The following is a 25,636-nucleotide window of genomic DNA, read 5'->3' as shown; positions in this document are numbered from 1 at the left end:
TCTACCTGGCAAAATAGGGAAAAGGGAATTAGGAATGTAACTGAAATTAGTTAATATGTACCTTGAAGATACTGAAACAATCCAGACAATATTCTTTGTTGGAACAGTCTATTTTAATCTGATTAATTACAATTAACAACGAGGCACTTTTGATATATTCACTTCTTTAAAGATCTGTTCTGCAGATATCCAGGTAAGATCCTCTGAGGAAAGATTTGCGTTAATAATTTAGTCACACATCTCTGAAATATAACATCTTAATGATGGATAATATTAGCTAACTGTGATATTGCAAAATAACTTGCTTTCTGAGCAGCAAGACAGTGCTATTACCACAATGGCAGTCCTTTTGCAATTACACACAATCCTGCATGAAAATGAGTTTTCAAGGCAATCACCATTTAGGTTACTTTAAAATAAATCCTGACTTCATAATTTTTTAAATATCGTGAAATTTTGAAATTTTTACTAGTGCAGTTTTTAATGTTTTACAGTCTAGTGTAGCCTTGTGCTGTCTCACATAGTCTAGTGTAGTTTTGTGTTCTTTCATGTAGCACCAGGGTGCTGGAGGAACATTGATTTGTTTTTACTGTGTATTGTATCAGCGGTTTATGGTCAAAATGACAATAAACTTGACTTGACCTGAATTGAGGAAGTTAAATGTAACTAACATAGACAACTGCAAAATGGTCATGTGTTGAACTTGGAGAAAACTCAAATTGCCATTAAATACATACGAGAAATATATCATTAAGTCTTTGTGATTTATTTAATGCTTATCAAATTGAGAAATCTGAGCAATAAATCTTGAATAATTATTATATTTTTAATGTTTCATAATTGTAACCTTACTAACTTTAAAGCAGTTTCGAGGTTTTAAATCTTGACCAAATAGTTGTTCAGCTTACTATTGCAATCAAATTTCTATTTATTGAAAATTGCTGTTGTCTATAAGTGGTCAAATCATGTTACAGCTTTGTGGCATGTAAAAATATTAGATATTTTATTAGCCCACTCATCAGATAATGACCCTTAAATTTTGGCCAACTGCAGAAGCAATCATATGTGGCTTGATGTGACGTGGAGGAAAATGATGGAAGGCAACCAAAGCAATCCCAAGGTATAATTTTTTTTTCTAAATGTTGAACGTATTGCCAAGTAAACTTTTTGGGAATATTTAAGTTTGTTCAGGGAGGCACATGAAAGAACAAGCATTAGTAATCTAGCAGCTCAGTAGATTTTGTGAGCTCATTTGAGTTCTTCAAGCAGCAAGTTAAGGTCATCAGTTGGGCAAGTCCAGGACATGCATCGGTGCTGCATGATTGAGTTGCTGCGCAAAGGACGTTGTTACACCAAGACGCCTGTGTAATGCTTTCATTTTATTTCCAAACTGCTAGAAATGCTATGGTTGTGATTTTAAAGGTAGGGTGATTAGGAGTATAACTAAAAATGGTTGGTATGTAGTTTGAGGCTAAGGGTCCATATCAGAAACAAACAATTATAGAATAAGTATTTTTTTCCAATACTTGTCTGTCTGTCTGTCTTTAGGATTTCCCAACATTGAACCATGAAAGCTTAGGATGTTTTTGACTTCAGCATTGGGTGCAATGGAGATGAAATACAAGGTTTGAGAGAGGAATTAATATCTTGACAACTGATCACTCAGCTGTAGAGTTGTATCTTGGAATTAATGAAACAAATAACACATGAAGAAGAAAAAAGTAATTGTAAATATTATTTTATTTTCACAACTGCAAAACAAAAACTCAATTTCAAGCAAAGACCCCAAGAATATGTGAAATTAAGCATTGCCTTAGAAAGCTTTTTATATATAAAAATGTAGCTTGGTAACGGCATACAGTTTATAGTGACTGTAAAATGTATTCACCACCCCACCTCTGGACGTTTTCATGTTTTATTGTTTTACAACATTGAATCACAGTGGATTTAATTTGTTTTTTTCCCCAATACTGATCAACAGCAAAAGACTCATGTCAAAGTGAAAACAGATCTCTACAAAGTGATCTAATTAATTACATATATAAAACACAAAATAAATGACTGCACAAGTATTCACCCCCTTCAAGTCAGTATTTGGTAGATGTACCTTTGAATAGGTCTCTATCAGCTTTGCACATCTAGACACTAATCTTTCTCCATTCTTCTTTACAAAACTGCTCAAGGTCTGTCAATTTGCATGGGGATCATGAATGAATAGCCTTTTTCAAGTCCAGCCACAAATTCCCAATTGGATTGAGGTCTGGACACTGACTTGTCCACTCCAGGACATTCACTTCGTTGTTTTTAAACCATTCCTGTGTAGCTTTGGCTTTATGCTTGGGGTCATTGTCTTGCTGGGAAACAAATCTTCTCCCAAGTCACAGTTCTCTTGCAGATTGCATCCAGTTTTCCTCCATGATTTCCATGTATTTTGCTGCATTCATTTTACCCTCTACATTCACAAGCCTTCCAGGGCCTGCTGCAGTGAAGCATCCCCACAGCACGATGCAGCCACCACCATGCTTCACAGTAGATCTGGTGTGGTTTTGATGATGTGCAGTGTTTTGGCTTACACCAAACATAGCATTTCATCTGACAGCCAAAAAGCTCAATTTTGGTTTCATCAGACCATAGAGCCTTCTTCCAGCTGGCTTCAGAATCTCCCACATGCCTTCTGGCAAACTCTAGCTGAGATTTCATGAGTTTTTTCAACAGTGGCTTTCCCTTTGCCATTCTCTAATAAAGCTGTGCCTGGTGAAGCACCGGGGCAACAGTTGTTATATGTGCAGTCTCTCCCATCTCAGCCACTGAAGCTTGTAACTCCTCCAGAGTTGTCATTGGTGTCTTGGTGGCCTCCCTCTCTCGTGCCCTTCTTGCACGATCACTCAGTTTTTGAGGACTGTTTGCTCTTGGCAGATTTACAGCTGTGCCATGTTTTTTCCCTTGGAAATTTTCTTGTATCCATCTCCTGACATGTGCTTGTCAATAACCTTTTCGCAGAGTTGCTTGAAGTTTTCTGTTGTCTTCATGGTGTATATTTTGCCAGGATACTGACTCACCAGCCGCTGGACCTTCCAGACACAGGCGTATTTTATTAAAACCAATTGAAACACCTTGACTGCATATGATGATCTCCAATTAACTAATTATACAACTTCTAAAACCAAATGGCTGCACCAGTGATGGTTTGGTGTGAAGAGGGTGAATTCTTATGTGCTCAATTATTTTGTGTTTTATGTTTTAAATTAATTTAGATCACTTTGCAGAGATCTGTTTTGCATGAAAAGTATTTTCCTGTTGATCAGTGTCCAAAAAACCCCAAATTAAATCCACTGTGATTTTGTGTTGTAAAACAATAAAACATGAAAACTAAAAAGAGGGGGGGGGGGGGGGTTAATACTTTTTATAGGCTCTGTAGCTTATTATTTAGAATAATCTTACTATTGGAATTTTATAAAAGAACCAATTGAAGTTACATTGCTATTTCACACAATCTTGAAAATGTATTCAGAAAATAAATAATACATCACATAGTGAATGGAAAGGCTTAAAAAAAATTGGTTCTATCTTACAAGCTGACTTTTTTGTGGAAACAAATAAAAAATGCAATGTAATCTATATCATTTTAACTTTAAAATAAAATTTCACTCGGTTTATAACATTTGATCCTTTGAAGCAAACAACAGTGTGAGAGATAACAAAAAAGAAAAAGCACTTGAATCAAATTCTTAATCCTTGCTAATGGCAATAGATCCAGAAAATATATAAAACAATGTAAAATGCACCAATGCTTGCCTAAAATATGATACTGTTGTCAATGGAGCCTAAGTTGGTAGCATTTAACAACTATCAAATTCAGTACTTTGCAAGCGTGGTGAAGAATTCAGACAAGCAAGACCTCACTCACATTTGATTCCCGGTCTATGCAGAGAGCCAATCACAATTGGGTTGACAGTAACATTAAGAGAATTTGCTTGTGCCTCAAGGTTGGCAAGGAAAGATCAGCATTTCCAGTCATTCACCAGAGATTACAGTGGTGAATGTCTATCTAGCTCAGTTGTGTAAATATTTTTATATTTTATAAGGCAAGAGGCTGCTGTTCACCCCATTGACGTTCCTATTCTCACTAATATTTCTCTGATCTATTCTCTATCAACTCCCTTCCCAATTCATAATAATCAGTTAATCTACCAGAACATCTTTGTGCTAACTCCACTATGCATGGTCCCAAGTCTGTTTGCAAAGGGAGGGTTGACATGAGGCTATCAACCGCATCCTGTAAAAACCCAGCGTTACAACAACACCAACAGAATCTCCAAAGACTTCATCCCTGGGAGAGGAATGATACACCAAGAAAATGGGCTGCACCTGAGGATAACTTCATAGCCTGGTCCAGGACAGAGGACTCTGGCGAGATGCTGTCGGCAGCCATTGCTTCAGTTAGGGTTCATGGGCCTAACTAATTAACATCACGAGGAAAATGTACTAATACTACCACAGACAGCCCCCAAGATCTGGATCAAACCCAGGTCCCTGAGCTGTGCTACCTTGTGATTGAAATTTTCCACTACCAGGGTTCTTTGTCAGAGGACAAAGTCAATGAAAGAAGCACTGTGTCACAAGTAAATGTAATTATTTGAAGATGTTCATAATCCTACATTTAAAAAAAAATCAAGCATTTTAAAGTCTGACAGTTAAAACTTCCTGGCATCTTCACCCTTCCTTCTCAGTCCAGAAACATCAATTGTTTATTCACTTCCACAGATGCTGCCTGACCTGCTGAGTTCCTCCAGTATTTTGAGTGCGGTTGCAGTTAAAACTGTTTATGCTTTTCTTCTGAATTCTAGATGCAACTCTGCAGTCCTCCTGACAGCCTGGGCTGGCTACGTTTGCTTCCAATTCTTGCTGTATTCCTTTCCTGGTACTTACCTGGACTGTGTGCTGGTGAGACAGGCAGTCCAACACCGCATTCTTGGGATGTGTAAACCAGCTGTGTGTGGATGCAGAGCTTTTTCTATCATCGTTCATGTATTTTGATGAGAGTCCTGAATTCATATGGTTAGCTCATTTAATGTAGAACCTGTTCACTCAAAAGAATATGAAATGATGCAGGAAGATTAAGGAGAGACAATATAAATCAGAGGATATACTTTTGAAGCAAGTGCAGGATCAGACAAGTTACAGAAGACATAGGGTAATGGTCAATGTGGCGTATTCTTGGCTGGAGGTCTGTGACTAACACTGTTGAATGGGGATCTGTAGTGAGACCTCCACTAATCACCTGGATGAAAATGTGTCCCGTGGATTAGTAAACTTGCCGATGGTTTTACAGATACCATAGAAGACTGCCAAAGGATACAGCGGAACATGGATCAGTTGCAGGTATGGTTGGAGAATTGGCAGCTGGAGTTTACCCCAGCCAAATTTGAAGTGTTGCACTTTGGAAGATTAAATGTAAAGGAACAGTACACAGTTAGTGGCAAGACTCAATACAGTGCTGCTGAGTTCAAGTCCATAGTTCCCTGAAATAGCATGCTCGCCTTTATTAGTTGACAAATTCAGCTCAAGAGCAAGGAAGTTATTTTACAGCTTTATAAAACTCTAGCTAGGCCACTGCTAGAGTACTGGATTCATTTCTGATTGACCCATTATAGGAAGGATGTTGAGGCTTTGGAGAGGGTGCAGAAGAGGCTCACCAGGATGCTGCCTGGATTAGAGGGCATGTGCTACGAGGTGAAGACGGATAAACTTGGACTGCTTTCTCTGGAGCAGCGGAAGCTGAGAGGAAACCTGATAGAAGTTTACAAGTTTATGAGAGACATAGATAGAATAGAAAACAATGAACTTTTTCTGAGGGTTATAATGTTTAATACCAGGCAGCATCCATTTAAGGTGGGGGTGGAGGGCAAGTTAAAAGGAGATTCACAGGGCAAGATTTCTTTTAGCGAGTGATGGGTATCTGGAGTGTGCTGCCAGGGGTGGTAGTGGAGGCAAATACAATAGAGGTGTTTTGGAAGAAAGAAGATATGGACATTGTGTAGGCACAAGGGACTAGTTTAGTTGGGCACTTGGTGGCTGGTTTAATTAGTTCAGCGTAATACAATGGGGAAAAAGGGCCTGTTCCTGTGCTGTAATGTATTAAAGCTGTTACAATTGCTTTAGGGATCATTGTCTTTCCCAAGGATTATTGTACAAACGAGAGATTTAAACATTTACAAGTTGTGATTATGTCTCAGTCAGATTATGTTATGCAGTTAGAACTCCTGAATACTGAAGGAAGGATGCTTGGGCTTTAGAAGATGCAGAGAAGATGTGCTAGAATGTTGATCAGGAAGGCTGGACTTCAATGTTAATTGCCGGGTGAAGCTGCAATCATTTTCCTCAGGACAAAAGTTTGAGTTTGATTATTAGAAATATTCAAAATTAATGATTTTATTTTGTAAAATGGATTTTGTTTCACAAAATAAATAAGGAGCTGACTCATCAAACTTGAAATAATTTTGGAATTAAGGAATGGTGAGGACTTATAAAGCACACTTGTGATCAGGAAAACACTACATCAAAGCATTACAGGAGAATATTCAATAGGATCACACAAAAAAAGTGACTGGATATACACTTTAAAAACCGTAGAGCAGTGGAGAAAGAGATGGACTAAGTGGGTAGCTGTTGGAAAAGAAAGAATGAATACAAGAAACTGAATGGCAGTCTCTTATACTCCCCGGAAACACTGTACAAATCTTGGAATGGGAGATAAATTGGGTTTAGACATCCCCTGTGATAGCAATGGCAGATAATATCACTAATATTTCACACTAAAATAAGAACTACAATAGTTTTTTTTCATTTAAGAAAACATACAAGCCAAATTTTGAATTCCACTTAAAACTCTAAAATGGATTCAACTAATGGCCATTAGCCTAATCATGTTAAAATTCATTAAGATAAGCTAGTTATAACTAAAGATGTTATTTTTAACTTGTACAAATTGCAGATGAGAATACTTATGAAATACCGTACATGATCTATGAAAGCCTGACAAGCATGTCCCTTTAAAACAGTGATGGGTAATAATTTCTTTTGCTAGAAGGTGGTGAATCTGTGGAATTCATTGCCACAGATGTCTGTGGAGGCCAAGTCATTGGGTATATTTAAAGCGGAGGTTGATAATTTCTTGATTAGTAAAGGTGTCAAAAGTTATGGGGAGAAGGCAGGAGAATGGGGTTGAGAGGGATAATAAATCAGCTGTGGTGAAATGATGGAGCACACTCAATGGGCCAAATGGCCTAATGCTGCTCAAATGTCTTATAACCTTTGCTCTTAAAAAGACACTGGTATTACAGATGGATTAATCTATGATGTGGGAAAGATTTAGAGCTTTTTTCATTTAACATACAGTAAATTAGAAATTACTTCAATTTGGTTTAGATTTTACCAAATTAGTATTGATATTTACAGATTGGCGTAGTTAAATTGCAATATTTTGGGGCAGAAATGACTTTACCCTTTTTTGTACCTAGCAATGCCATGACCCATTACTGAACTATTCCCACAACCTACGGACACACTTTCAAGGACTCTTTATAGAAGAGCCATAGAACATTACAGCACAGAAACAGGCCTTTTGGCCCTTCTTGGCTGTGCTGAACCATTTTTCTGCCTAGTCCCACTGACCTGCACCTGGACCACATCCCTCCATACACCTCTCATCCATGTACCTGTCCAAGTTTTTCTTAAATGTTAAAAGTGAGCCCACATTTACCACTTCATCTGACAGCTCATTCCACACTCCCACCACTCTCTGTGTGAAGAAGCCCCCCCCAATGTTCCCTTTAAACTTTTCCCCTTTCACCCTTAACCCATGTCCTCTGGCTTTTTCTCCCCTAGCCTCAGTAGAAAAAACCTGCTTGCATTCACTCTATCTATACCTGTAATAATTTAAATACCTCTATCAAATCTCCCCTCATTCTTCTACGCTCCAGGGAATAAAGTCCTAACCTATTCAACCTTCCTCTGTAACTCAGTTTCTCAAGCCCCGGCAACATCCTAGTAAACCTTCTCTGCACTCTTTCAATCTTACTAATATCCTTCCTGTAATTAGGTGACCAAAACTGCACACAATCCTCCAAATTCAGCCACACCAATGTCTTATACAACCTCACCATAACATTCCAACTCTTATACTCAATACTTTGATTTATAAAGGCCAATGTACCAAAAGCTCTCTTTACGACCCTATCTACCTGTGACGCCACTTTTAGGGAATTATGTATCTGTATTCCCAGATCCCTCTGTTCTACTGCACCCCTCAGTGTCCTACCATTTACCTTGTATGTTCTACCTTCGTTTGTCCTTCCAAAGTGCAATACCCCACACTTGTCTGCATAAAACTCCATCTGCCATTTGTCAGTCGATTTTTCCAGCTGGTCCAAATCCCTCTGCAAGCTTTGAAAACCTTCCTCACTGTCCACTACACCTCCAATCTTTGTATCATCAGCAAATTTTCTGATCCAGTTTACCACATTATCATCCAGATCATTGATATAGATGACAAATAACAATGGAGCACACCACTAGTCACAGGCCTCCACTCAAGAGAAACAATCCTCCACTACCACTCTCTGGCTTCTCCCATTCAGCCAATGTCTAATCCAATTTACTACCTCTCCATGTATACCTAGCGAATGAATCTTCCTAACTGACCTCCCATGCAGGACCTTGTCAAAGGCCTTACTGAAGTCCATGTAGACAACATCCACTGCCTTCCCTTCATCCACTTTCCTGGTAACCTCCTCAAAAAACTCTAATAGATTGGTTAAACATGACCTACCACACACAAAGCCATGTTGACTCTCCCTAATAAGTCCCTGTCTATCCTATCTCTGGATAAGTAGATCCTATCTCTTAGTACTCCTTCCAATAATTTACCTACTACTGACATCAAATTTACCGGCCTATAATTTCCTGGATTTCTTTTAGAGCCTTTTTTAAACAACGGAACAACATGAGCTATCATCCAATCCTCTGGCACCTCACCCGTAGCTACCGACATTTTAGATATATCTGCCAGGGCCCCCGCAATTTCAACACTAGTCTCCTTCAAGGTCCGAGGGAATACCCTGTCAGGTTCTGCGGATTTAACTACTCTGATTTGCCTCAAGACAGCAAGCACCTCCTCCTCCTCAATCTGTATAGGTTCCATGACCTCACTACTTGTTTGCCTTGTTTCCATAGACTCCATGCCAGTTTCCTTAATAAATGCAGATGCAAAAAACCCATTTAAGATCTCCCCCATTTCGTTTGGTTCCATACATAGCCGACCACTCTGATCTTCAAGAGGACCAATTTTATCCCTTACTATCCTTTTGCTCTTAAGATACCTGTAGAAACCCTTAGGATTATCCTTCACTTTGACTGCCAAAGCAACCTCATGTCTTCTTTTAGCCCTCCTGATTTCTTTCTTAGGTCTTGTTTTTCAACTTTTTATACTCCTCAAGCACCTTATTTGATCCCTGTTGCCTATACATGTTATACATCTCTCTCTCTTCTTTATCAGAGTTCCAATATCCCTCGAGAATCAAGGTTCCTTATTCTTATTCATTTTGCCTTTAATCCTGACAGGAACATACAAACTCTGTACTCTCAGAATTTCTCCTTTGAAGACCAATCACATCCTTGCCAGAGAACAACCTGTCCCAATCCACGCCTTTTAGATCCTTTCTCATTTCTTCAAATCTGGCCTTTTTCCAGTTTAGAACCTCAACCCGAGGACCAGATCTATCTTTATCCATGATCAAGTTGAAACTAATGGTGTTATGATCGCTGGAACCAAAGTGTTCCCCTACACACAATTCCGTCACCTGTTCTAACTTGTTTCCTAATACGCGATCTAATAATGCATTCTCTCTAGTTGGTACCTCTATATATTGATTTAGAAAACTTTCCTGGACACGCTTTACAAACTCTAACCCATCTAGACCTATGGGAGTCCCAATCAATATGTGGAAAATTAAAATCCCCTACTATCACAACTTTATGTTTCCTGCAGTTGTCTCCTATCTCTCTGCAGATTTGCTACTCCAATTCTCGCTGACTATTGGGTGGTCTATAATACAACCCCATTAATGTGGTCATACCTTTCCTGTTTCTCAGCTCCACCCACATGGCCTCGGTAGACAAGCCCTCTAATCTGTCCTGCCTGAGCACTGCTGTAACATTTTCCCCGACTAGCAATGCCACCCCTCCACCCTTCATCCCTCTGCCTCTATCACGTCTGAAACATTGGAACCCTGGAACATTAAGCTGCCAGTCCTGCCCCTCCTGTAGCCAAGTTTCACTAATGGCTATAATTCCATAATTCCACGTGTCAATCCATGCCCTCAGCTCGACTGCCTTCCCCACAATACCCCTCACATTGAAATAGACACACTTCAGAAGATTATTACCACCACACACAAACCTTCTATTTGCGACTTTGCATGAACTTTTAACATCATTTATTTTCAACCCTGCTCCACTATCTGCTCTGATTCCCATCCCCCTTCAAATCTAGTTTAAACTCTCCCCAATAGCACTAACAAATCTCCCTGCAAGGATATTGGGTCCCCCTGTTGTTCAGGTGTAACCTCTCTCTCTTGTACAGGTCCCACCTGCCCCAGAACAGGTCCCAATGATCCTGAGATCTGAAACCCTGCCCCCTACACCAGTTCCTCAGCCACGTGTTCATCCTCCAGAGCATCCTATTCTTACCCTCACTGGCACGTGGCACAGGCAGCAATCCTGAAATTACCACTCTCGAGGTCCTGCTTTTTAACTTCCTACCAAGCTCTCTACACTCACTCTTCAGGACCTCCTCACTCTTTCTTCCTACGTCATTGATACCGATGTGTACCATGACATCTGGTTGATCACACTCCCAGTTCAGAATGCTGTGCACACGATCAGAGACATCCCTGACCCTGGCACCCGGGAGGCAAAAAAACCATCCGGGAGTCTCTGTCACAACCACAGAACTTCCTGTCTGTACCTCTATCGAGTCCCCTATCACTACTGTTCTCCTCTTCTTCCCCCCGCCCTTCTGCACTGCCGAACCAGACTCAGTGCCAGAGATCCAGCTGCCACAGCTTGTCCCAGGTAAGTCATCCTCCCAACAGTATCTAAATCGGTATACTTGTTGTTGAGGGGAATGGCCACCGGGGAACCCTGCTCTGCCTGCACTTTCCCCTTCCCTTGCTTGACGGCAACCCAATTACCTGTGCACTGCTCCTTTGGCGTAGCTACCTCCCTGAAACTACTATCTATAAACTCCTCATTCTCCCGAATGATCCGGAGGTCATCCAGCTCCTGCTCCAGTTTCCTAACGCGGTTCTTGCAGGTGCCATTGTCAGGGACACCGGAGGTCTCCCTGACTTCCCACATCCTGCAAGAGGAGCATTCCAACATCCTGCCTGGCATTCTCTCTACTCTAAACGAACAAAACAAAAGTTACTGGAATCTACCCTCGCCTCTGCCTGTTCACGTTTATTTATAATTGTTTTTCTTTTTGTACTTGTACTGTTTTGAACACACATTGGTTGTCCACTCGGTTGGTGGGGCCCTTTCATTAATACTATTATAGTTATTGGATTTATTGAGTATGCCCACAAGAAAATGAAACATAGAAAACCTACAGCACAATACAGGCCCTTCGGTCCACAAATGCTGTGATGAACCTGTACTCCGGAGAAATTACTAGGCTTACCCATAGCCCTCTATTTTTCTAAACTCCATGTACCTATCCAGGAGTCTCTTAAAAGACCCTATCGTATCTGCCTCCACCATTCCACGTCGCCCCATTCTACGCACTCACTACTCTCTGCGTAAAAAAAACTTACCCCTGACATCTCCGCTGTACCTACTTCCAAGCACCTTAAAACTGTGCCCTCTCATGATAGCCATTCCTGCCCTGGGAAAAAACCTCCCACTATCCACACAATCAATGCCTCTCTTCATCTTATACACCTCTCTCAGGTCACCTCTCATCCTCCGCTGCTCCAAAGAGAAAAGGCCGAGTTCACTCAAACTATAATCCATGCTCCCCAATCCAGGCAACATCCTTGTAAATCTCCTCTGCACCCTTTCTATAGTTTCCACATCCTTCCTGTAGTGAGGTGACCAGAACTGAGCACAGTACTCCAAGTGGGGCCTGACCAGGGTCCTACATAGCTGCAACATTACCTCTCGGCTCTTGAATGATGGTTGATGAAGGCCAATACACCATATGCATTCTTAACTACTGAGTCAACCTGCACAGCAGCTTTGAGTCTCCTATGAACACGGACTCTAAGGTCCCTCTGATCCTCCACACTGACAAGAGTTTTACCATTAATATTATATTCTGCCATCATTTTTGACCTACCAAAATGAACCACCTTACACTTATCTGGGTTGGACTCCATCTGCCACTTCTCAGCCAGGTTTTGCATCCTATTGATGTCCCGCCGTAACCTCTGACAGCCCTCCACACTATCCACAACACCTCCAACCATTGTGCCATCAACAAATTTACTAACCCATCCCTCCACTTCCTCATCCAGGTCATTTATAAAAATCATGAAGAGAAGGGGTCCCAGAACAGATCCCTGAGGCACACCACTGGTCACCGACCTCCATGCAGAATAAGACCTGTCTTCAACAACTCTTTGCCTTCTGTGGGCAAGCCAGTTCTGGGTCCACACAGCAAAGTCCCTTTGGCCTCCTTACTTTCTCAATAAGCCTTGCATGGGGTACCTTATCAAATGCTTTGCTGAAATCCATATACATCTACTGCTCTACGTTCAATGAGTTTAGTCACATCCTCAAAAAATTGAATCAGGCTCATAAGGCATAACCTACCTTTGACAAAGTCATGCTGACTATTCCTAATCATATTATACCTCTCCAAATGTTCATAAATACTGCATCTCAAGATCTTCTCTGTCAACTTACCAACCACTGAAGTAAGACTCACTGGTCTGTAATTTCCTGGGCCTATCTCTACTCCCTTTATTGAATAAAGGAACAACATTCGCAATTCTCCAATCCTCCGGAACCTCTCCCATCCCCGTTGATGATTCAAAGATCATCGCCAGAGACTCAGCAATCTCCTCCCTCACCTCCCACAGTAGCCTGGGATACATCTCGTCCGCTCCCGGTGACTTATCCAACTTGATGCTTTCCAAAAGCTCCAGCATTTGCTCTTTCTTAATGTCTATATGCTCAATCTTTTCAATCCGCTGTAAGTCATGCCTACAGTCGCCAAGATCTTTTTCCATAATGAATACTGAAGCAAAGGATTCATTAAGTATCTCTGATATCTCCTCTGGTTCCATACACACTTTTCCACTGTCACACTTGGCCAAGGCCTTCTCAGCCTCCTTCCTGCTAGCCTTATAATCTTCTTGATCTCTATCATTACCTTGTTTTTTGAACCTTTCGTAAGTTTTTCTTTTCTTCATGACTAGATTTTCAACAGCCTTTGAACGCCATGGTTCCTGTGCCCTACCATCCTTTCCATCTCAATGGAATGTATCTATGCAGAATGCCATGCAAATATCCCCTGAACATTTGCCACATTTCTGCCATACATTTCCCTGAGAACATCTGTTCCCAATTTATGCTTCCAAGTTCCTGCCTTGTAGCCTCATATTTCCCCTTACTCCAATTAAACACCTTCCTAACTTGGCTGTTCATATCTCTCTCCAATGCTATGGTAAAGCAGATAGAATTGTGATCACTGTCTCCAAAATGCTCTCCAAAAGAGATCTGACAACTGACCAGGTTCAATTCCCAACAGCATATCAAGTACAGTGTGTCCTCGTGTAAGCTTATCTACATATTGCACCAGGAAACCTTCTTGAACATACCTAACAAACTCCACCCCATCTAAACCCCTTGCTCTAGGGAGATGCCAATCAATATATGGGAAATTAAAATCTCCCACCACGACAATCCTGTTATTATTACACCTTTCCAGAATCTTTCTCCCTATATGCTCCTCTATGCTCCTGTTACTATTGGATGGTCTATAAAAAACACCCAATACAGTTATTGACCCCCTCCTGTTTCTAACCTCCACCCACAGAGACTCAGTAGACAATCCCTCTATGATTTCCTCCTTTTCTGCAGCTGTGACACTATCTCTGATCAGCAATGCCACACCCCCACCTCTTCTGCCTCCCTCCCTGTCCTTTCTGAAACATCTTTAACCTGGCACTCCAAGTAGCCATTCCTGCCCCTGAGCCATCCAAGTCTCTGTCATGGCCGCAACATCATAACTCCAAGTATTGATCTACGCTCCAAGCTCATCCACTTTGTTCATGATGCTTATTGCATTAAAATAGACACATCTCAAACCATTGGTCTGAGCACGTCCCCTCTCTATCGCCTGTCTATCCACCCCCCGCCCCCCCCCCCCCCACACTGTCTCCAAGCTTTCTCTATTTGTGAGCCAACTGTCCCTTTCTCCGTTTCTTGTGTTTGGTTCCCACCCCCCAGCAATTCTAGTTTAAACTCTCCCCAATAGCCTTAGCAAACCTCCTTGCCAGTATATTGATCCCCCTTGGATTCAAGTGCAACCCGTCCTTTTTGTACAGGTCACGCCTGCCCCGAAAGAGGTCCCAATCATCTAGAAATCTGAATCCCTGCCCCCGCTCCAATCCCTCAGCCACGCATTTATCCTCCACCTCATCCTATTCCGATACTGTCGTACGGCACAGGCAGTAATCTTGAGATTACTACCTTTGAGGTCCTGCTTCTTAACTTCCTTCCTAACTCCCTGTAGTTTGTTTTCAGGACCTCCTCCCTGTTCCTACCTATGTCATTGATACCAATATTTACCACAACATCTGGCTGTTCACCTTCCCACTTCAGGATATCATGGGATGCAATCAGCAGACTCTGGCACCTAGGAGGCAAGCTACCATCCATGTTTCTTTCCTGCATCCACACAATCGCCTGTCTGACCCCCTAACTATAGTCCCCTATTACTGCTGCCTTCTTCCGTTCCCTACCTTTCTGATGACATGCCTGTAACTCGATTATAAACTTACTTTAAACTTTGACCAGTGTAACCCCAACAGATCCAAAATGGGATCTCTAGCCTCATTTCAATAATTCAGGTGAGCTGCATGTCTAAAGTAATCCTCCTAACTCACGAAAGTAGTATGAGGCCAGCAATATCAACAGCACAAAGGAGCAACCCAGGAGGGGCATGGAGCAACCAGTTGGGCACAGCAACAAGCACTGAAAATTTAAAAATACATCTATAGCATTGGTCATGAGAGAGGCTGGTAAGCAGGCCTGGTATACACTGAGCAAAAAAAGCCTAAAGCACCCATTAGTCTCTTCCTTTAGATTGTAAATGAATCAACTACTCCAAGTATCTGTAGTGTACGTTGGTTTTCCTACCAGAAAAATGAGCATGAACAGGTTCAATTTAACCCCATACTTTGGTGTCTCCCTCCATCTCTCCCGCTGTAAAATCGACCAATAATTCAAACCTTTTTGGAGAATTGAAAGCTCTGGACTGATATTCCTGCCCAGGGTGAAGTGAGCATTCTTCAGCTGAAACTGCTATCGCTCTGCTTACCAGCCCAAAAGCTGTAGTCCTTCCTTTATCCATGATTCAGAGATACAGTATGTGCTGATTTAGCAATGCTGCCAAGGCTACTGATACATCTAATGACAGTACAACATGTCTCAGTCAGTACCCATGCTGTTAATAGAATGGCACATGGAGTTACAATGTAGATTTCATAACAACCTCAAAGTTAACTAATTATATCAATGGATACTTGCTTTTTTTCCTATTACTAATGATTTGAGAACATGAATTAATGTGTATTTCAGAATGAGACCCATGTACAATGTAGTGGGGGAGATGATTGATTCCCTGACAAAAATAGGAACATATACAGTACATTTCTGAGCAACTGGAGCATTTTACCCCTCCCAATGAAAATAAATTCCAATTTGTTCTCTGAGAGTAATTGAAGTTGGCTCTATGCAATGACAGAATTTCTCTGGATAAAAAGTGTTGCCAATTAAATAGATTTATTGTTGGTTGTAGAAAGTAGCCTAGAAAACATTTGGTTAATTGAACAAAAATGACGTTATTCTCTACTCTTTCATTTAGTAACAAGACAGCAACATTTACAGATTGTCTTTTTAATAGATTTCTATCGTTTGTGCTGACAAAAATAATTAAATATTTTTTCAGCAGGTTATAATGAGTGAAAGTTTAGAAAATTAGCATCTAGTAGTCAACATTCAATAGACTTACCAAAGATTACAATATTACAGTCATGATTACACCTTAGACTAATGTGTGTCATGCATTAAGGAGTTCATGCTCCTCATCAGTTCGTCCAATCGCATCCGGGTTTGATAATGGGTCCAGGTCAGCAAAAAGTTTAAACCATGTAGACTGGTCAGTCGAACTTTTCGGAGCACCTAAAAGCACAAGAAATAATAAAGTGTAATCACATTATTTGACAATGCACATGAAATATTATGTAAATAAATCTGGTGTTACAGTGTCTTAATGCACGAAGTGTCAGGAATAAGGCGGATGAGCTTGAAGCCCAGGTGCGAATGGGTAACTATGATGTTGTTGGGATAACGGAGACATGGCTGCAGGGAGATCAGACCTGGGAACTGAATGTACAAGGGTATACGTGCTATCGTAGGGACAGAAATGTGGGCAGAGGGGGTGGGGTGGCCCTGTTGGTGAGGAATGAGATTCAGTCCTTTGCCAGGGGGGACATAGGGTCAGGAGAAGTAGAGTCTGTGTGGATAGAACTGAGGAACAGTAAGGGCAAAAGGACCCAAATGGGTGTTGTCTACAGGCCACCAAACAGTAGCATGGATATCGGGTGCAAGTTGAATAGGGAGTTAACATTGGCATGTGGCAAAGGTAATGTCGCAGTAGTTATGGGGGATTTCAACATGCAGCTGAACTGGGAGAATCAGGTTGGTGCTGGACCACAGGATAGGGAGTTTGTAGAGTGCCTACGGGATGCATTCTTGGAACAACTTGTACGAGAGCCGACCAGGGACAAGACTATTCTGGATTTAGTGTTATGTAATGAACAGGATTTGATAAGCGAGCTCGCAGTAAAGGAACCATTAGGAGGTAGTGATCACAATATGATAAGCTTTTATCTGCAATTTGAGAAGGATAAGGGCAGCTCGGAGGTGTCAGTGTTGCAGATGAACAGGGGAAACTATGGACCCATGAGGGAGGAGCTGGCCAAAGTTGACTGGACGGATAGCCTAGCAGAAAAGACAGTGGAACAACAATGGCAGGTATTCTTGGGAATAATGCACAAGGTGCAAAATCAGTTCATCCCCCAGAGAAGGAAGGATTCAAAGGGGGGAAAAGGGGCCTCAGTGGTTGACAAAGGAAGTCAGAGACTGCATAGCATTAAAAAAAAGGAAATATGACAGAGCTAAGGTGAGTGGGAGGACAGATGATTGGGAAGTTTTTAAGGAACAACAGAACTTAACTAAAAAGACAATACGGGGAGAAAAAATGAGGTACGAACGCAAGCTAGCCAGGAATATAAAGGAAGATAGCAAAAGCTTTTTTAGGTATGTGAAGAGAAAGAAGATAGTTAAGAACAATGTTGGGCCCTTGAAGAATGAATTGGGTGAAATTGTTATGGGAAACAGAGAAATGGCAGAAGAATTTAATGAGTACTTTAGATCTGTTTTCACTAAGGAAGACACAAGCAATCTCCCAGATGTATGGATGGGCCAAGGACATAGGGTAACAGAGGAAATGAAACAGATTGACATTCGGAAGGAAACGGTGATGAGAAGACTGATAGGACTGAAGGCTGATAAATCCCCAGGTCCAGATGGTCTGCACCCTAGGGTACTAAAGGAGGTGGCCCTGGAAATTGCGGATGCATTGGTAATCATTTTCCAATGTTCCTTAGATTCAGGATCAGTTCCTGAGGATTGGAGAATGGCTAATGTTATCCCACTTTTTAAGAAAGGAGGGAGGGAGAAAACAGAGAACTATCGACCTGTCAGCCTGACATCGGTGGTGGGAAAGATGCTAGAGTCCATTATTAAGGATGAAATAGTGGCATATCTAGATAGCAGTGATAGGATTGGGCCGAGCCAGCATGGATTTACCAAGGGTAAATCATGCTTGACTAATCTGTTGGAGCTTTTCGAGGATGACACGGCCATAGTGGGGTGTGTCAGGAATGGACAGGAGGAAGAGTATAGGAAACTGATACAGGACTTTGTGATATGGTGCAACTCAAACTACCTGCGTCTCAATATCACCAAGACCAAGGAGATGGTGGTGGACTTTAGGAGATCTAGGCCTCATATGGAGCCAGTGATCATTAATGGAGAATGTGTGGAGCAGGTTAAGACCTACAAGTATCTGGGAGTACAGTTAGACGAGAAGCTAGACTGGACTGCCAACACAGATGCCTTGTGCAGGAAGGCACAGAGTCGACTGTACTTCCTTAGAAGGTTGGCGTCATTCGATGTTTGTAGTGAGATGCTGAAGATGTTCTATAGGTCAGTTGTGGAGAGCGCCCTCTTCTTTGTGGTGGCGTGTTGGGGAGGCAGCATTAAGAAGAGGGACGCCTCACGTCTTAATAAGCTGGTAAGGAAGGCGGGCTCTGTCGTGGGCAAAGTACTGGAGAGTTTAACATCGGTAGCAGAGCGAAGGGCGCTGAGTAGGCTATGGTTAATTATGGAAAACCCTGAACATCCTCTACATAGCACCATCCAGAGACAGAGAAGCAGTTTCAGCGACAGGTTGCTATCGATGCAATGCTCCTCAGACAGGATGAAGAGATCAATACTCCCCAATGCCATTCGGCTTTACAATTCAACCGCCAGGAGTAAGATATGTTAAAGTGCCGGGGTTAGGACTCAATGTATTTAAGTAAACTACTTAAGAACTTTTTAAAAGCTATTATTAATGCTTTTTGAGAGGGTGATTTTAGATGCATATCATATTTTTACTGAGTTAAGTATTGTATGTAATTAGTTTTGCTACAATAAGTGTATGGGACATTGGAAAAAATATTGAATTTCCCCATGGGGATGAATAAAGTATCTATCTATCTATCTATGTAACCAGGAAGTTAGACGGGGGAGATCCAGTGGATGTAGTGTACCTCGATTTTCAAAAGGCATTTGATAAGGTCCCACATAGAAGATTGGTGGGTAAAATCAAAGCTCAGGGCATCGGGGGGAAGGCATTGACATGGATAGAAAACTGGTTGGCAGATAGAAAGCCAAGGGTAGCGGTGAATGGGTGTTTCTCGGAATGGCAAGTGGTGACTAGTGGGGTGCCACAGGGCTCGGTTTTGGGACCACAGCTATTTACTATTTACATTAACGATTTGGATGAAGGCATAGAAAATAACATCAGCAAATTTGCTGATGATACTAAGCTGGGTGGCAGTGTGACATGTGATGAGGATGTTTGGAGAATTCAGGATGACTTGGATAGGCTGGGTGAGTAGGCAGATACTTGGCAGATGGTGTTTAATGTGAATAAGTGTGAGGTTATCCACTTTGGGAGTAAGAACAGGAAGGCAGATTATTATCTGAACGGTATAGAGTTGGGTAAGGGAGTAATACAAAGAGATCTCCGAGTCCTTGTTCATCAGTCACTGAAGGTGAATGAGCAAGTGCAGCAGGCCGTGAAGAAGGCTAATGGAATGTTGGCCTTTATTACAAAGGGAATTGAGTACAAGAGCAAGGAAATCCTCTTGCATTTGTACAGAGCCCTGGTGAGACCACACCTGGAGTATTGTGTACAGTTTTGGTCTCCAGGGTTAAGGAAGGACATCCTGGCTGTAGAGGAAGTGCAGCGTAGATTCACGAGGTTAATTCCTGGGATGTCTGGACTGTCTTACGCAGAGAGGTTAGAGAGACTGGGCTTGTACACGCTGGAATTAAGGAGATTGAGAGGGGATCTGATTGAAACATATAAGATTATTAAGGGATTGGACAAGATAGAGGCAGGAAATATGTTCCAGATGCTGGGAGAGTCCAGTACCAGAGGGCATGGTTTGAGAATAAGGGGTAGGTCATTTAGGACAGAGTTAAGGAAAAACTTCTTCTCCCAGAGAGTTGTGGGAGTCTGGAATGCACTGCCTCGGAAGGTAGTGGAGGCCAATTCTCTGGATGCTTTCAAGAAGGAGCTAGATAGGTATCTTATGGATAGGGGAATCAAGGGATATGGGGACAAGGCAGGAACTGGGTATTGATAGGAATTGATCAGCCATGATTTCAAAATGGCGGTGCAGGCTCGAAGGGCCGAATGGTCTACTTCTGCACCTATTGTCTATTAATCGTAGGGGAAAGAAGTCTAAACATTTTGCCGGAACACAATCACAACTGATGTTTGTTAATATTTCATGCTGAATCTAACTAAGTTTTACCTGGAATGAATAAATTCAGCACATCTGCCAGACTGTATTACATGGTCTTTTATAAATGAGGTTTCATATTGTAATAAATGACAGCTGGAGTTTTACTTAAACAAATTCTGCATAGAAGATGAAATATGATTTTGAGCCTCAGTGTAACCAGATCATAGACGCTGAATAAATGCTCCTCTGCCAACAATCTGAATTCTACAACTATGTAGTATCGCATCTCCTACAGGGTTCACAATAAATATTAAAATAGGAAGTGCAACAAAAATCAATCGCAAACTGTTCGGAATGTTCCACTGACCTCAAACAGTCAGGGAGAGATGGAGGAACAAACCCATAAGCTCCTTTCTGAAAAGGGTAAAAAAGTTTAGCCAATTATCCTGTGAGTTTCAGTCAACACAACCAAGGAAGCCAAAGCATGTTTAAAGGATCTGTGAATAAATTCCCAGATCTAGATGAAAGGGTGACGTTAGTAAAAGACACAAAGGAGGAAATTCTGGACCATCAATTGTCACTTCTCCGTGGCCATAATAAAGGATTAGAGGCCTGTTGTTTAATTTGAAGTTACAGCATAAAACCTTTTGTTGAAAAGCACAGATTAATCAGGATTCTGTTTAGAAAAGAGTCTGTGAAACTAACTTGACAACAGGTGATGTGGAAGTGCATTATGGACTGTGCATTTAACATAGTCCACTGGGACTTCGGCAAGTGTTTTAAATCAGGTCTGCAATTCAGGATTGCTTGAAAAGCGCATGGAAGCAATGGGGAAGTGGGAAATAGGATTTGAAAGTGGCTCCGTGGCAGTAAGCAAAGAACAAGTAGTTCGGTAGCCAGAGATACTTTTGTACTCAAATGATCTTACTGATATCACAATTTGCACATGGCCCTGCTGAGACCACACTTCTGCAGATTGATTCTTGGTATTTAATAAAAGGTATATTTACAACCATAAAGGGAATGCAACAGGGGTTCACCATTAATGATTTCTGAGATGAAGGAGTTGAAAAGAAGCTTAAAAGAATGAAAGGTGGATATTGGACCCCTTTGGGTTCAGGTGTAACCTGTCCTTTTTGTCCAGGTTGTACCTGCCCCAGAAAAGGCCCCAGTGATCTGGGAATCCGAAGCCCTGCCCCCTACACCAGTCTCTCAGCCACGCGTTAATACACCTGATCATGCTATTCTTGCACTCGCTAGCACGTGGCACAGGCAGCAATCCAGAGATTACCACCCTAGAGGTCCTGCCTTTCAGCTTCCTATTTAACTCCCTGAATTCTCTCTTCAGGACCTCCTCCCTTTTTCTACCTATGTCATTGGTACCAACGTGTACCAAGACTTCTGGCTGGTCACCCTCTCCCTTCGGAATACTCTGCACCCAATCCGAGACATCCCGTACCCTGAAAGGTGATTTTAGAGGAAAATTCATACTGTAATTCTGGAGCCTGAGAAGCTAGATGCTGGAAAGGACTGTCCTGAGCGAGGAGTCAGAAGTCACCAGTCTGATATAAAATTCAATGCTGTTACTGTGAACGGACTGAAGTCCTGAAAGATTACTTCCTCACAGTTTTGTGAAGATTGCATTAACATTACTACAGGGAATGTGATCATCACAAACAAAGCCTGTGTTTACTACTCATTCCTAATTCCCCTGAGCCGAGTAACCAGTCATGAGTCAACTAAATTGGTGAGTCTGGAGTCACTCACAGGGCAGATTGATTAAGACTTGGCAGACTTCCTTTCCTGAAGGACATCCATGAATCACATATCTTTTTTTAAACAATCCAGTATTTTCAGAGTGAGTAGTACTAACTTTTTTAATGCAGAATTTAATTACTCACCTTTGTTCCCCAGCTACCATGGTGAAAATATTAACTTACGATATTAGCCCAGTAACGTAGCCACTCTGCTACTGAACCCACCGTGCAATCTTTCTCCAAACAGGGGTAAACATTATCAGGAACTTTGATGTACTGAATATTCTGGCAAGACCAATGCATTTCAGATAGACAGACTTGTTGCTTTCACACCCACTACTAAGGATCTCATTTAATAAACTTTACCCTGCCCCACATACTGGATTTTGAATATCTCAATTCATGCACTATATGATATTCAGATACAGCACGCACACACACACAGCCGATGGAACAAAGACGTTTTAACAGATTCTTACTCATATCCCCAATGAGTCCATTTGGCTGCTCTTTTGATTGAGATGCAGGTTGAAGATTGAGGCCAACTGCTGTCCAACCTTAAAAAGAAATGAGCAAAGTACTCAAACACATGGAATGTGTATATAAAAAAAACTGCAATACACATGTTTTTACACTGCTGCCAGTTATTGAGAACATTTATGAACAGATGTTGTAAAGAAACATAATCAATCAGCTTTTAACCATTCTACAACACACAACTTGTCACGAGTAAAAAATAACCTGCTGGAGGAACTCAGTGGGTCTGGCAACATCTGTTTGTCATAATCTGTGATACTAATCCATCAACACTAATTGGATTAGTATCACAGATTACAAATGTGCACGTTATAACAGAGCTATTTTGTGCATTTCAAGTTACGTTGTTTTGTTTCAGTTTGGTTGCAAGCAGTGAAAGACTTGTTCGTTAGTGTCTTCTTTCATTTCTCTCACCGGGTGACAATATCAACGAGTAACAGAGTACACTACTTCTGAATTGTGCTCATTGGTGCCAGGTACAGCACAGCAAACTTCCGGAAACAAGATCGTCCTTTTTAATCATGCAATACACTGGTGCTAGTGTACTGGCATTGTTTCATGATTGCCACATGTACCAAGATACAATGAAAAGCTTGTCCTGTGTACTCTTGATACAGATCACATCATTGCACAGTGCACAGAGGTAGAGTAAGGTAAAAAGAAAAGACAATGCTAAATAAGGTGTAAAAGCTCCTGAAAGAGTGCAGTACAGGTAAACAATAAAGTGAAATATCATAACAAGATAGATAGTAAGGTCAAGAGTCCATTTTATGGTCCAAGACTTCCATTCACCAGTTTGAAGACAGTGGGACGGAATCCGTCCTTATGCATGGTGGTAGGTGCATTCAGGCATCTGTATCTTCAGGGCAGAAATGGCTTGTATGAGGGGGCATAATTTTACGGTTATTGGAGGAAAGTATAGTGGGGGGGATGTCAGAAGTAATTTTTTTTAAAAACAGAGAATGGACGTAATATGACATTTTGACTCCTGTACCCAGTGCCCTGAGTGAGAACATGTGTCAAATGCCCTCTTCAACACAGTGTCCTTTTACTACTCCACTAACTTTTGTCCTTCACAAAACTACTAACCACATTAACAACTGTCATTCAGATCCCTAACACAGATGTGTTACCCATTATAAACTGGTTATATACAAAAGGCAGAAACCAAAACAAACATGTTCACCATCACATTAAAATAAGAACTATACCAATGACAAACACATTTATTCCAAAAGAGCTATTTTTTTTAAAAAATTGGCTATTTGCTTAACCCAACATTTCCTGATTCAAAAATGCTCTTTTTATCATTGTAATAAATTGAGCAGGAGGCGATGCTGAATTAGACGTGTTTTTCCTCCTCTGTCACTACAGCACTCCAGTTTCTCTAGCATTCAAGCAAATATTAATTTAAATTATTTAACCAAGGTCAGCCAACTGCAAACCTCCTGGTAGCGAAACTGCCACGGGAAGTGTCTACATCAATCACTGCCCTGTAATTTGTATGCAAATTAAACTCATGCATACATCCTGCCTGAAATCAGGGCAGGCCCCCTGACGATAAATTTTTATTTCAAAATTGAGAGTCCATTTTTGAAAGGTACAATAAGATACCACTAAATAGAAAGCACTTCTCATACTTGGAATAACTTTTTCTTTAGAAAGGTGAAATGCTTAAACACAATACTGATTTTGATAGGTGATTATATGTACAATTTTTAAAAAAGTGACACATATTTATCAATGAAAAAACATACTTTTTTTTCCTGGGATCCATTAATGGGCAAGATGAATATTTCATTCCATATCTATTTTGATGGGAACTCAGTTTGAAGAACAAGACAAATTAAGGAAGTTAAATTCCTACTATAAAAATAGCTTAAAGAAAATATTAGATAATGCAAAGGTCATGTAATATTTGCAAGGATATTTTTTAAAATCACTCCTAATACCTGGAATATATCATCACAACCTCTCTGAACTCTCCAGGTCTCTATTTCTGACACTACTTCCACTTTTTCTTTTTTAATTTTTGTGCTCATCAAGGTGAAGTACGCATACTGTACATTGGAATGCTCTCCACAGCAAGCAACCAACACCAACATTCAGTCGACCCAAGTCCAATTTCACTTAAGTAAAAATAACAAAATAAGTACAGATGCTGGAAATCTGACAAAAAAAAAATCACAAATTGCTGGAAACAAGGGCTTGAGACTGGAAAAGTTAAATTAATTTCTCTTTCCACAGATGTTTCCTGACTTGCTGTTTCCAATACTTTGTTTTTGTTAATACATAGACAGGTGTAGTGTGAACTAGAACACACTCTAACCACATCCTTTTACTGTGATCTTGTAGAATGAGATGCCAGTTGGTGCGGAATTTGCGAATCATTTGCGCTACAAACCCATGACAACCAGGAATTGGACTGGCATATAGAACAGAATTATTTCCATTTTATTAATTTCGATTGCACTGAAGTCAAAAGCAAAAATCTAGTATCCAACAACATTACTAGATCTCTCTTTCTTTAATCTAATTGGCTGTCATGCACATTTCATTCTGTGTTACCCATGGTAAAATTCATATCAGGATGGAATATAAAATTGAATGCACTTGTAAAGGGAAAAAAGGGCTGCTGATTTACCCATGCCTACTGACCCAGAGGAACTTACACCCATTTGATTCCAGCTCTCGTTCTTCTACCTGAAGCAACAAATACTCTGCTGGAGAAATCAGTAGGTTGAGTCGCATTTGTGAGGGAAAAGGAACTGTTGATGTTTTGGGTCAAAACCCTGTATTGGCACTATGCTCATTCGTTGACATTTTGTTCTCCACATTACCTGTCTTTTGCTCAGAGAACAGTATTAGAGAGGGGACGTCTGCAGCATGGTAATAACTTAACAGCAAATTACATTAAATGTAATCTTTGAATGCAGTGAAATATATTTATTTTTGTTTATTGAGATG

General features: G+C 41.0%; 1 protein-coding gene across 4 annotated transcripts in view; it reads right to left on the bottom strand.

Annotated features, from left to right (window-relative positions):
* Positions 1-6,416: 6,416 nt before the first annotated feature.
* Positions 6,417-25,636, bottom strand: part of ica1 (islet cell autoantigen 1) — a 119,098-nt gene continuing 99,878 nt past the window's right edge. For all 4 annotated transcript variants that reach the window (XM_073054162.1, XM_073054165.1, XM_073054163.1 and 1 more), the window contains 2 exons: positions 22,612-22,689; positions 6,417-16,470 (listed from right to left, as the gene is read on the bottom strand). In XM_073054162.1, the coding sequence (XP_072910263.1) occupies positions 16,349-16,470; positions 22,612-22,689 (200 nt within the window). In that variant the 3' untranslated portion in view covers positions 6,417-16,348. The remainder of the gene's footprint in view (positions 16,471-22,611; positions 22,690-25,636) is intronic.

Source organism: Hemitrygon akajei, chromosome 8 (genome assembly GCF_048418815.1).
Source record: "Hemitrygon akajei chromosome 8, sHemAka1.3, whole genome shotgun sequence".
Lineage (NCBI taxonomy): Eukaryota > Metazoa > Chordata > Chondrichthyes > Myliobatiformes > Dasyatidae > Hemitrygon > Hemitrygon akajei.
The sequence above is the reverse complement of the archived record's forward strand: the minus strand, read 5'-3'. Positions and strand labels throughout refer to the sequence as shown.